The sequence below is a fragment of the Heteronotia binoei genome, chromosome 8 (genome assembly GCF_032191835.1).
Source record: "Heteronotia binoei isolate CCM8104 ecotype False Entrance Well chromosome 8, APGP_CSIRO_Hbin_v1, whole genome shotgun sequence".
Taxonomy (NCBI): Eukaryota; Metazoa; Chordata; class Lepidosauria; order Squamata; family Gekkonidae; genus Heteronotia; species Heteronotia binoei.
Window position 1 is genome coordinate 8,332,781 of NC_083230.1, and position 12,982 is coordinate 8,345,762.

At 43.4% G+C, this 12,982-nt stretch overlaps 1 protein-coding gene across 1 annotated transcript in view; it reads right to left on the minus strand.

Moving 5' to 3' along the window:
- Nucleotides 1-10,994, minus strand: part of NAMPT (nicotinamide phosphoribosyltransferase) — a 62,030-nt gene extending 51,036 nt beyond the window's left edge. Inside the window, exon 1 of the mRNA XM_060244720.1 lies at nt 10,777-10,994. Within this exon, the coding sequence (XP_060100703.1) occupies nt 10,777-10,836 (60 nt within the window). The 5' untranslated portion in view covers nt 10,837-10,994. The remainder of the gene's footprint in view (nt 1-10,776) is intronic.
- Nucleotides 10,995-12,982: the final 1,988 nt, after the last annotated feature.

Sequence of the window (12,982 nt, forward strand, 5' to 3'; positions counted from 1 at the left end):
AGGGCTTTGATAATAGATTTTCAAATTCTGTGAGGTTTCTACAAACCTTAGACTGTTTGAAATATGATACCATAGCCTCTCTTAATTGTAAAAATTGGAACCACATTGATTTTTGTTTTAATTGTTGATCTGTTTCCTGTTTTGTCAATAACTTCTCATGGTGGACCACCGATTTATAAAAATCCATACCTGAGTTCATCCATATATTGAAATCAGAAAAGATTATAACCTGGGGAAAACCAATGATAATTTAGGACACTTGCTATAGGGGAAGAGGCCAATTTCTTTCTTAGTCTATCCCAGAGCATAAAGGTGTTGACCAAAATGCTGTTAGCTGCTAGTGATAAAGATCTTTTTGGAGAGGAAGACCATATAGCTCTTCTGAGAGGAATGGGAGCAGAATAAGCCCCTTCAATTTGAACCCACGCTTCCTTAGAAAGAGGATTGTATAGTTGTATTAACTGTGCTAAAACAGAAGCCCAATAATAAAATTTCAAGTGTGGGACTTGAAGGCCCCCTTGTCTCCTTGATTTACAAAGTGTTCGAAATGCTATCCAAGTTTTTTGTCCTTTCCAAATAAATTGATTTTAAAAAGCTTTGCCACATATGTAAAGATTGATCTGGAATATAAAAAGGTATCGTCCTAAAAAAACCAAGAATTCTGGTAAAACAAAGCTCTTAATTATAGAAAGCCTTTCTTGCCAAGACAAAATTCTTTTATTCCAATTGCCCATTTGTACTTGTAGTTCCCTGTATAGCTGACCAAGGTTATAATCAATTATAGTGGAAAGGTTGAGAGGTATTTTAAGTCCCAAGTACCACCAATGGTTTGTAACCCATGAAAGGCTAAATCTAGCTTTTAATTCTGATTCCATAAGTGGCGAAAGATAAATAGGAAAGATTTCTGTTTTAGTAACATTCATTTTAAGGTCTGAGATAGTTCTAAACTTTTTCAATATGGATAAAATTTTGGGGATAGATTTAAGTGGGGAAGATACTAAATCATCAGCATATAACGAGATCTTATTATCAGATGTACCTATTTTAATACCATTAATGTTTTCATTAATGCTCATCATGTTTGCCAAGGGCTCGATGGCCATCACAAAAAGAATGAGGGACAAGGGACACCCCTGTCTAGTGCCCTTGTAAACTTCAAATACTTCTGACCTAGAGTTATTTATCCTAATCTGGGCCTTATTTACTTTATAGAGCGAATCAATTGCTGTAAAAAAATTGGAGCCACATCCCATCCTATGTAACAGGGGTAAAAAATAATCCTTATTGATGGAATCAAAGGCTTTTTCCATATCAACACTCAAAATCAAAGATTCCAAGTTCGTAATTTTTCCATGACTAATGATGTTCAACGTCCTTCTAGTGTTACCAGCTATGTTTCTATTAGGCATAAAGCCAGTCTGATCTTGATGTATGTATTTACTTATCATAGATTTCAGTCTTCGAGCTAGAATACCTGTAAAATTTTATTATCTTGATTAATGAGAGCAATTGGCCTATATGAGGAAGGCTAAGATTCAACTTTTCCTTCCTTAGCAATAGGTACCATAGTAGCGTAGGACCATGAAGTGGGTAATTCTCCCCTAGACATAATATGATTACAATTTCTGGTGAAATACTGGAACTAAGATCTCATGGAATGATTTATAAAACTCTGCCTGACAGCCATCATTTCCGGGAGCTGAGTTAGATTTTAAAACTTTTATTAACTCCACCACTTTCTCCTCCATTACAGGTTGATTTAAAAAAGCTCTGTCAGCTTCATAAAAATTAGGTATCAATTCTGAGTGTTTAAAAAGCTGATCTAGAGCTAACCTATCAATGGAGCTATTAGCATACTAAGAGGAATAGATATCTCTCCCATATCTTTTGACTTTGTTAAAGTAGCTCCTTCGAAACTCATCATAGAATCTGTTACTCTAGATCTTTGAATTTTCCATTTCAATAGTTTTAGGGTCTTGTTGGATCTCTGCCAGTAACATTGTTTCATATAAATTAATTTTTTTTTAATCTGATTGATTTCCAACGCCTCTAAAATCTTCCGCTCAGCTTGTAATTGTTTGTATATTGTTTTAGAACACGTTTTAGAATATCTAGATTCCAAATTCTTGAGGTTTTGTAGTAATTTGTTTTTGGTGTTAAATTTTCGTTTGTTCAGAGCCCCTGAATAAGCAATCAATTTCCCTCTCAAAAAGGGTTTCCACGCGTCACACAATACTGAAGGTGAAACCTCTACTGTATCATTTGTTTCAAAATAAAATTTTAGTTCTTTCGCTTTCATGCCTTTAATACCATCATTATTAAGGAAAGCTTTATTAAATCTCCATAACCCCTCAAATTTCTCCACTTCTTTTAACATTAAGTTGCAATGGATCCAGGAATTATCTGTAAGTAGTTTTGGCCCTATTTCTGCAGATATTAAAGCATCCTTTAAAATTGAGGAAGTCAAAATAAAGTAAATTCTTGAGCTAACCTTATGAGCATTGGGGTGTGTGTGCAGACGGCTACAAAAATCGCCATGTGTCAATTAGATCATGGGACTGTATAATTTTAGCTCTCAGTACTTATTGACTTCCTTTTAGCTCATTTTTTTTAAATCTGGGATTTATCTTTCATAACATCTAGAACCAAGTTCAAATCAGCCCCAAATTGCACCTTCCTTAAATTGTGTCCATTTTTGTAAGGCAGCCTCCAAGAAGGATCCTTGATTCCCATTGGGAGCATAAATTGCACCCAAAGTTACTTTATAAGAGCCTATCCACCCTTTAACAAAAATATATCTACCTAAATCGTCTTCTTCAGAAGCTTCAAATTTAACACGTAGTCTTGTGGAAATAAGGATAGCCACTCCTCTAGATTTGGAAGAGCCTATAGACTGATACTGGAGTGGGAACAAAGTAGACCTTAAAAAGGTTTTGCCTCAGAACTTTGATGTGTTTCCTGTACAAAGATAATGTCTGATTTACCTCTCTTCAAATGAACCCAAAAATGAGATCTTTTAATTGCTGTATTGATACCATTAATATTCACTGAAGTTACCTTGATCTGCTGGTCTTTACCAATGATTAAGGAGTCCATAGAATGGCCCCTCCACCACTGTTAGAGTCTAAACCGACTGCAAACTCACGTATCTAAAATCTTTATTTCTTCCTAACAGTGGATGGCTCAAAACAGGAGCCCCCCCCCCTTTATTAAAAATAAACAAAGGGAGAAGCACAGTGAACTGTGTTTCCAATTAGAGCCAATAAAAAGACTTCCAGAAGACATCAACCCCTCCCTCCTATTAGTATATCTAAGTCATTTGTTTACAATAATTCACCTTGATGGCAGAACCTCATTGTCACAGTTTATTAAGATTAGTATCTTTATACTTAAAGAGTTAAACAAAAAAACCCTCGTCTAATTCTCCTTATCTGGAGGAGTAACTAGCATACGCTTCCTCTTCTTCTGATTCCCAGCTGACTCTGATTCCAGACTTTTATTGCTTTGGACTGCACACAGTAGCCTTTTTCCTGTTGTAGCATCAAAAGCTGAAAATAGATTCCCTTGGTGGTAGACTGCCAATCTTCCTGAAGAAAGCCAGGTGTACCTGATGTTAGCCTCTCTCAGGGCACTGTCACTTTAAGGTCTTTTCGTCTTTGGAGTGCCTCCGCTGGTATATCAGGAAAAACCATAACTGAGATTAGAGCCCGTTTCTCTTGCTAGTCTTAAAATGTTTTTCCTAATGTCCTTGTTCCCAAAAGTAGCAATTATGTCCCTTGACATTTTCCTTTTGGGATTGATAGTCTCATATCTTCCAACTCTAAAAGCAGAGGAGATAAAGGAGGGTGGTTTCTCTTTTAAGTGCATCAGTGAGGTAAGCCAATCCATCAGAAAACCAGATAATTCTTCTGATAAACAAATATTTTCTGGTATCCCGCGGAACTTTAACTTTCCATCTTTCTGAGTCGATTCCAGTTGGATCAATTTATCTTGGTGCTGTTGTAATGCATTTTGTAAGGAATTAATTTCAGTAGTATTCTGAAGAGCCAATTCTTTAGTTTCCTGAGCATTAACTAGCTGCAAGGTCAAGCTTTGCTGTAATCTCTTGCAGTTGATTAGAAATTGGAGTAAGCATCAAAGCCAACTTATCTGTTAAACGCTCCAGAGCTGTATTTAGCAGCTTTTCAGATACTATTTGGTCTTGTTTTCCTCATTAGCAGGAGTTACAACAGAATCCATAAACATGAGGGTAGTTTCCTACACACCCTCCCGACATGATGATAAATCTTCCTGCGCCGACAAGGCTTCTTTTGAAGAAAAATATGCACTTACTGTGTTTGCTGTTTTCCCTTCTTGTTGGCTTTTATTTTTCCTTGTTACAGGAGGTGTTCTTTGAACCTTCGGTGTAATTATTCCACGGGATAAAGCCAAAATGCTAGAGGAAGAGAGAGAGCTCCGCGACTAGCCTGCCGTCATGAACAGAGCCAGCCCGCACTCAACTTCTTTGGTCGACCATGGCGAGTCGTGTTCTGAGTGGAACCTGTCCTGTTAAACCGCTGTATGGTCTTGGTCACCGTGCTGCAGCTCAGTATCAGGGTCTTGGCAATCTTCTTATAGCCTAGGCCATCTTTATGTAGAGCAACAATTCATTTTTTCAGATCCTCAGAGAGTTCATTGCCATGAGGTGCCATATGGAACTTCCAGTGACCAGTATGAGAGAGTGAGAGCAATAACCTGCTCCCCCTTCACACCTGATACCTTGTACCACTAATGAGTCACATGACACCAGGGAGGGAAAACAGCTACTTGGGCCCCATTTGGACATTATCACTTAGGGGTGTACTCACGTTTGTTGCCAGCAAATTAGACATTAATGGTTGTGTGTTGCGTAATTTAGAGGGGATAGCACTAATTTAGAGGGGTTAGCACTAACACATCCATGGATGGATGTTAGTAGAAGCGATAGCATTCAAATATGAGAAAAACTATTGAAAGCTCGTAGAAGCAGTGGCGAAACGTGGGAATAAGTACTACCGTGTCGCGTCTTACTTCTTGTGCCTTGCTGTACAGAAGACAAAGTTTGTGGAGCTGGATTCTCCTTGGAAGACTCTCTTAAATCGAACTGAAATTTTAGGAACAGCGCTCCGTTTGGAAGACTTTGTGATTAAAATTTTCACCTGCACCCTACTTTGGAGAATAGTGCACAATAGAACATCGGACGTTATTGCCTCTTTATGACTTTGGGTGTGGGCATTTGCGAGATTTTTAATGCGAGATTGTGTATATATAAGTGAATGTGAGGTTCTGTCTGTATCACGATTGAAGTGTTAGGCATTGTTAAAAAGTTGTTGCCGTTCTTACCCAGTGGAAGGAATTATTTGTGAGAAGGTATTTAAAGTTTTGTATTAATTATCATAATTTTATACTAATTGTTAAAATTTTATTATGCAGCTTGAGAAAGCTAAATGTGAAACAAGGGCACCAGTAGGGCACCAGTACGACCTTGTTGCTACATGGACTGCTGGCTGCACATATCGAGAAATATTGGACAGTTTGACATCATCTTTTACTTCACCTGGATTTCCTTGATGTTGTTTGGCATTAATTTGCTGAAAGAAAATAGGACTGGTTTCCGGTGAACATGTTCCTTGCTTTGTATTAAGGACCGATGAGTTTTCTGTTTGAGAATATACTGTATTTATTGTTTATACAATTTGTAATTTTTGTTTGGAGGTTGGTTTTCACGGAAGCTTCCTGCTGTTGATTACCCTGTCCCTCTTTTGCTGTGATTCTCTGTTTTCGTTGCACAATCCTTAGTTGGGGGCAGGGGATCCCCTGATTTGGAGGCCTTTCCCCCCTCTCCCCATGGTTATCAGAAAGCAGGGGAGAGAGGAATGTCTGCTGGGCACTCCATTATCGGCTCCCATAGGGCATAATGGAAAATTAATCTATAGGTATCTGGGGCTTGGGGGGGGGGCTGTTTTTTGAGGTAGAGGCACCAAATTTTCAGTGTAGCAGCTCGTGCATCTCCTCAAAAAATCCCCAAGTTTCAAAAATATTGTACCAGGAGGTCCAATTCTATGACCCCCAAAAGAAGGTGCCCATATCCTCCAGTATTTCCAAATGGAGGAACGACATTTAAGTCACTTTAAATGTGATGGCCAGAGCTCCCTTTGGTGTTCAATCGCTCCTGGCTCCACCCCCAAAATGTCCTGGCTCTACTTTATAATACCTCCCCGAAGTCCCCAGATATTTCTTGAGTTAGACCTGGCAACCCTAGCTACAACAGGCAAATTATTGAAACAAGTTTAACAAGGAACATAACTTGAGGCCTCGGACTTCAGTGGCAAAGTACAAGTCTAAGTTTCATTTCCCATAAAACATTAATGGTATCGGGCAGTCAGTAAGCATCTCTGTCTCTCCAGCCTTCGTGTTTGCTGTCTTCTGTACACCTTCTGCAAGCTATTTTGTTGCTGCTGCTTTGAGTGAACCAGCCCATTTCTCCTCTACAACCTGGGCTATAAGTTTTACACTTTTAAGACTGCTGACTGTAAATCAAATGCTAATGAGCTCTGGAAGACGCCCAAAATGCCTGAGAGATGGCGAGACAAATTGCCTCCCACAAAGTAAGCAGACAAAATTATCTGACTTCTTCCATGGCAATACTGCCACAGAGGCCTTTGATGATATTCCAACTTCGAACAGATATTCTGTCTTGTCTGAAAAGGAAACTGAAAACATTGAACTTGATGCAAAGACTGCCTCTTTAAACGGGGAGGACTGTAATTGCTCTGCTGAGAGGACGCTAGCCCAGCTGACAGAGTTGATTCTAAGGAATGTGAAAAGTATCTCTGAATGCCTGGATGGAGTCAACGAAAAGCTTGAGATATGGGGGAAGTTACTGGACTGTAATAAAAGGAAGATAAAGTCTAGTTGCCGATCTAACTCTGCATCAGTACTCTTAACTCCTTCTGGTCCAACGGGTTGCAATGTTTCTCCCCCTCTATCCGCTGAAGGCCACACCCAGTCCCTGTCTGATTCTCCAGCCAGAAAAGATATGCCTCTCAATTTGTAAATACCATGGGAAATTATCCTTGTGGACTATAAAGCAATGAGCTGTGAGTTACCTAAGCTTTTTGTTTAGAAGACACTCTGAAATCGATCTGAAGGGACTGGACAAAATCAGCCAACCAGGTCAGGTTCTAAGAGTTCTCACGTTTGCTACTGGAAGCATACCATCCTTAATAATGAGATGGAGTGCAATGCTCAGAGGTGTGGGGATTTTCCCAACTTGAGTTTTAATTAACACTCTAAAGGCCCCTTTATTGCAGGAGGAAACCACAGGAACTGTTGTGGAGGGACAGAACCCTGTCTCCTTGGTCTCTGAGCAAATGGACTTGATCTGTCTGGGAGAGGGACCTCCATCTGAGAATGCAGAACCTGTTGCATCTGAACCATCCAGCATGCCTCCATTATCAGTCCCAGGACATGAAAGCTCAAATCCCCACAGCCCCCTGGTGGACGCTTTATTGGAATCCTTTTCCAGCTCCCCGGAAGAAACACTGGCAAAGAAGGATGATAAAATGGAGATAACGGAGGCCAAGTAGTGCAAGCAAATGCCAAACAGAATCTGTAGACAGACCTGAGAATGTTCTTTTAAGTTCCTCTGGCAATTGTCCTGATACCTCTTTTAATGATTCTCCCTCTCCTCTGATTGTTTTATCCTCCACCATAGCCCCTCACTCTGAACCTTCAGGGAGCCGTGAGTTATCTACACAAGTAGAACTGCACCAGCCACCAACTAGGGATGCGGTCTCCACTTCGAGCAACACGAATGTGTCTGCGTGGCCAAATACAAACCAATTAATCAAGAACATCTCGAGAGGGTTGGGAAACGGGTCCATACTTTACAATACCAACCATTCATTTGATACCTTGGCCAAACAAGACTGACTTCTAACCCCTGCTCCATCCAAGCTAGCTAGAACCCCAAACAATGCAATAATTAAAGTCATCTCATGGAACATGGCGGGGTGGCCGAATAAGGTTAAGGCTGGTGATTTCATTAAGTACTTAAAGGGGTTTGATATTATAATACTCCAAGAAACCCCAGATCCTCCAAGGATCGCTGTATAAATCCCGCAGGCTTATGTCTCACCAGGTTCTGTATGAACTACAACAGACTCTGGCTAAATGGCCTGAGTTTTCCAGTTTGGGAGAATTTACGTTTGTTTCCTCTAGGGGTTGTAGCGTAATAGACTATGTTCTGATATCCCCCCTATTGAGATAGATTGTCAAAGACTTTGCAATTGGTGATGTACTTACCAGCGACCATCTTCCCCTAACTCTAACTCTTCAAGTCGATTCTCAGAAACATATTTCCTGCAATTCGGCCTCGCAGCCCTTAAAGGTGGCGCCACTCCCCAGAGTTTTCTGGAATGACCACACTTCCAGTACCCTCCATCAACTGCTGAAATCTCCTTCAGTCATAGTATTTAGGTCTGCTTTAATTAGTGCACCTGACCCCTCCATTTCTATTTCTGTTTATAATTCCCTAATACACCATATCACAGAATCACTGAGTGCTAACTCTGCCTGTCCCGAAAGAGTTGTTGTCACTCCACTTGATTCTCCATCTCCGTGGTTTAGTGTGCAACTACTAAACCAACTCTGCAGAAAATTTATAATTTCCGCCAATCTGGGGCCTCAATCCTCCCCCCCAAAAAAATATTTCTATTACAGGAACCTTTTACACCAATTAATTAGGAACAAGAGACTTGACTATATTCAAAATCAATGGGAACAGCTGTACCAAGCCACAACTCTAAATAACTCCAAGAAATTTTGGGCCATAGTCTCAGGGGCTTTCCGGCCAAATGATCCCTCAATGTCTGTCATCTCACCTCATATATGGTTTCAACACTTTTTGGCCTTATTTAGCCATGACTCTACTTATGTTACTTCCCTCAAGCCCTCAGAAGCAGATTGCTCATAAAACAGTACAGTACTTTGGACATACCTTCCCTCAACCACAGGTTTCCCCTCTGCATTTCTTTTGCAATCAGTGGCTCTACATACTTAAATGCTTTTATAATCAGTACCCGCATGGGTAGTATAACTGATTTTAAACTGATCTTGTCAGCATTATAAATGTTTTCTGTTTCATAACCTTCAGATCTACTTTCATGTCGCGTTTCAAGTTTTTCAACATCAACAATTGCATAAGGGAATTAAAATATGGAAACTGCTAGAGCAATTTATTGCTAATTATAATACAATTTAAAAGCTAAATTATGGTTTTAATAAATTACACACTTGAAGACAGTAACATAACTGAAAAGGCAGCAACAGCTAAATCTGCAACTAATCAAGGGAGTTTTATCTCCAATCTAACATTATTGATATCAAATTTTATTTCTTTAATCCCTCCCAGTATGACCAACAATGTTTTTAGAAGGAGACCAAGTCGGCTGACCAAGTTCAACCGAAAGCTAAGAAATACTGTTTCCTAGCCAGTGTGTACTAGTGGTTAGTGTTGGACTAGGACCAAGGTTCAAATCTCTGCTTACTATGACATTTACTGGGTGATCTTGGGGCCAGTTATTCTCTCAGCCTAACCTTCCTCACGGGGTATCAATGAGAATAATCAGGAAGAATAAAGACCCTTGTAGTCTTCCCTAAGGTCCTTGAAAGGAGGGATAAAATGCACTAAATAAAATACTAGCACCATTAAGTGTTTTTTAAAAGTATAGTACAGCTCTCTAAAGGGTAGAAAACAAGAATCTTTTATATCGACAAAGACCAAAAACCTTGCTCGCTTTGAAAATAATGTAATCTTTACCAGTTAGAAATCTAGTTTGATTTGAGGACAAATTAGTTTCAGACAGTTCACCTACAAAAGACCTTTCCTTTAACACTGACATCCCCCCCCTTTCCGTGACCTGTTACCTTTGCATTAACCTATTTTCTAAATGGGATATCATTCCAATAGACACCCCCCCCCCCTTCAGCCAGTGAAACTTAAAACAGAGAGAAATAATAAATCAGTTCTGCAGCATGGAACCAGCTCCTCCTTGTCATAGGTTTCACTTTCTATATTGGTCATTGTCTCCCTCTGGTTTTTTTTTCTCTTCCTGATTACTGGAAACTCGGGTCCATAAGATCCCTTGCTCATTCTTCAGCTGTGGGAGCACGTGCCCACATCAAAACCCCATTTCCCACCTTTGCACCCCCAGCCAAGCTATCTGCGAAGAAACGAAACGAAACGGGGGTGGAGGATCAGGCTCCATGCAGGTCAAGCGGAGCCTCCTCCACCACACACACCTCCAATCGCGGCGGGCGGGCGGGGGAGCGAATGCCCCTCCACCGCCCTCCCTGGAAGACCAGCAAGTAGGAAGAGCAAAGCGCACTGGGGGCAGCAACACCTCCTCGGATCCCTCAAGGGGCAGATCTATCCCCAAGCCAAAGTGAACTGAGCCGCGGCCTCCCAGCAGAGACGACACAAAGGTCGACTCCCCCCCTGCGGTGTGGCAGGAGCGGGCGAGAACCGCCTCGGCTCTCGGGGGCTGCAGGGGCCAAGGGCAAGCAGGCCTGCCCTTCCTCCAGCCTCCTCTCTCGGCAGGTGCTCCAATGCAGCCCCGGGCGCAGCTCCTCGCTGGCGGCGGGAGAGAGAAGATCACGACCGACAAGCACGGGACGCGAGGAGGAGAAGGAGCCACCGGGCGGCTTCAGGGCTCCGGACGCCCGCCCGCCCCCCGTCAGGCTTTACCCGCCAACCTTGTAGGAGTCGGTGGCCAGGAGGATGTTGAACTCCGCTCCCGCCGCCGCGCTTTCCATGGTTCCTGAGAGGAGAGGAGGGCACACGCAGCCGCCGCCGAGAATAGGCGCAGGAACAAGCACGGCGCAGCCGCCGCCGCCAATGGGCGCAGCCTCCCTCTCGCGCGCGCGCTCTCCCCTGCCCTCCGTTGCCCGCTGCCAAGCGCCCGAGGGGCAGCCGAGAGGCGGGGCCGCGACGTCACGGAGCGCTGTCCCCGCCCCGGCTCTTCATTGGACGCCGTCGAAGAGGCGGCGAGGTCAGCGGGAGGAGATGGCGATGCGCTCGTCGATTGGCCCGAGGGGCGGTGACGTCAGGAGACTCTTTTTGATTCGCGCGAGGGGCCGAAAGCGAGGGGGAGGAGCGGAGCGGGGGGCGGGGGAATGACGTCACAGGGCTGGAGGCCTTATCATTTCTCCCTCCTCTCTGATTGGTCCGCAATAGTTCGGTCTCGGGATAAGGAGAGAAGGCGGAGGGGGAGACGCGGCGAAGTAAAGCGCACGCGCGGAACGGCTCCGCTTTCGGTTCTCGAGCGCTTTGTGCGTTGCGGGGACTTGGGAATGGGACCTGAGCGGGAAGGGCTGTGCTTGGGCCACAGGGGCGCTGGGGAGGACTTCGCGCGCGTGTTGTTGCGGCGGTCCTGTAAGCCTCGCGGCGGTGCACGCTTGCTCTGCATTTCACGTGGGTTTACTCAAAAGTGCCGAATGGGTTAAGGGGCATTTGGTCCCTTGGTGTGGTGTGGGGGCTCATGCTCTTTGCATGTTTACTCGCGTGCATGAGAGTGGGACGTCGGGCTGCGCTGCTTCAGATTTTGTGCGGATTTGGGGGAGTCACATTTTTAATTCTCCCCCGTGTAAAAACTTCGTGCAAACTAAAAATGAGCATACAAGGTGGAAATATACCTAACTTCTTGTTGTTCGGTTGCACAGTCGGATCCAACTCTTTGCGACCAGATGGACAAAGTCACGTCAGGCCCTCCTGTCTTCCGCCATCCTCCGAAGTCTGCTCAAATTTGTGTTCGTGACATCAGTAACGCTGTCCAGCCACCTCCTCTTTGGACGTCCCCTTCTTCTTTTGCCTTCTGTCTTTCCCAGCACCAGGATCTTCTCCAGGGAGTGCTCCCTTCTCATTTGGTGGCCAAAGTATTTGAGCTTCAGCTTCAGCATCTGACCTTCCAGGGAACAGTCTGGGTTGGTTTCCCTTAGGACTGACTGATCTGATCTTCTTGCAGTCTTCTTGCAGTAGGTAGGCTTGGTGTGGTGTGGTGTGGTGTGGGGGCTCATGCTCTTTGTATGTTTACTCGCGTGCATGAGAGTGGGACGTCGGGCTGCGCTGCTTCAGATTTTGCTTCAATCTCTTAGCCTTTGTCGCTTTATTAAACTGCTTTCTTTTTGGTCCAGCACTGATGTATTGATTCATTGTATTTTGTAATGTGAGCCTGTAGGTGTGTATATTTGTTTGACCTCTGAAGGAGACCATTTTTGGTCAGAACGCACCAGATCGAGTGGTTTCCTCTTCTTGTATGATTTTACTAAGTGCTTTTAACTTTCTGTAATAAATACGTGTGTTTTTGGTTATGATTTTATTGTAGATTATTTATTATAGAAAGCACAGTGCCGTCAGCTGCATTTCATGGATGTGCGTTGTCACACAGCCCAATGAGAGAGCTTGTTTCGCGCCCCCCCCCCCCCCCCCGCGCAACACGGCTGGCGAGAGGCCACATGCAGTGAAGTGGGCAGCAGCAGGCCCAGTTTTTCCCAGCAGGGGGCACTCATCGGTGGCTCTGCATCTCTCACTCTCTTCGCAAGCCCATTGGAGGCTGGAGGCAGCAGAGAGGATGGAGCATGTGGTCTGGGAGCGCGTGGCTGCCTAATGCCTTCCCTCTGCAAAAAGAACTTTTTTTGATCCAGAGCCCTGGCCAAGCTAGCCAGACCTGTGTTCCTGTGCATTCCTGCTAAAAAAAAGAGTCCTGGTATGAATAATCTTGATCTTTGTTGCTCAGTGACAGCATCCTTACACTTAATCTTTTCTAGTCTTTCATGGCTTCCCTTTGCAGTGTCAGTCTCTTGATTTCTTGGTTGCAGTCTTCCTTTGGGCTGATGAGGGAGCCAAGGAATAGAAGTTCTTGAACAATTTCCATTTCTTAATGTCAGCCTTAATCGTTATTTA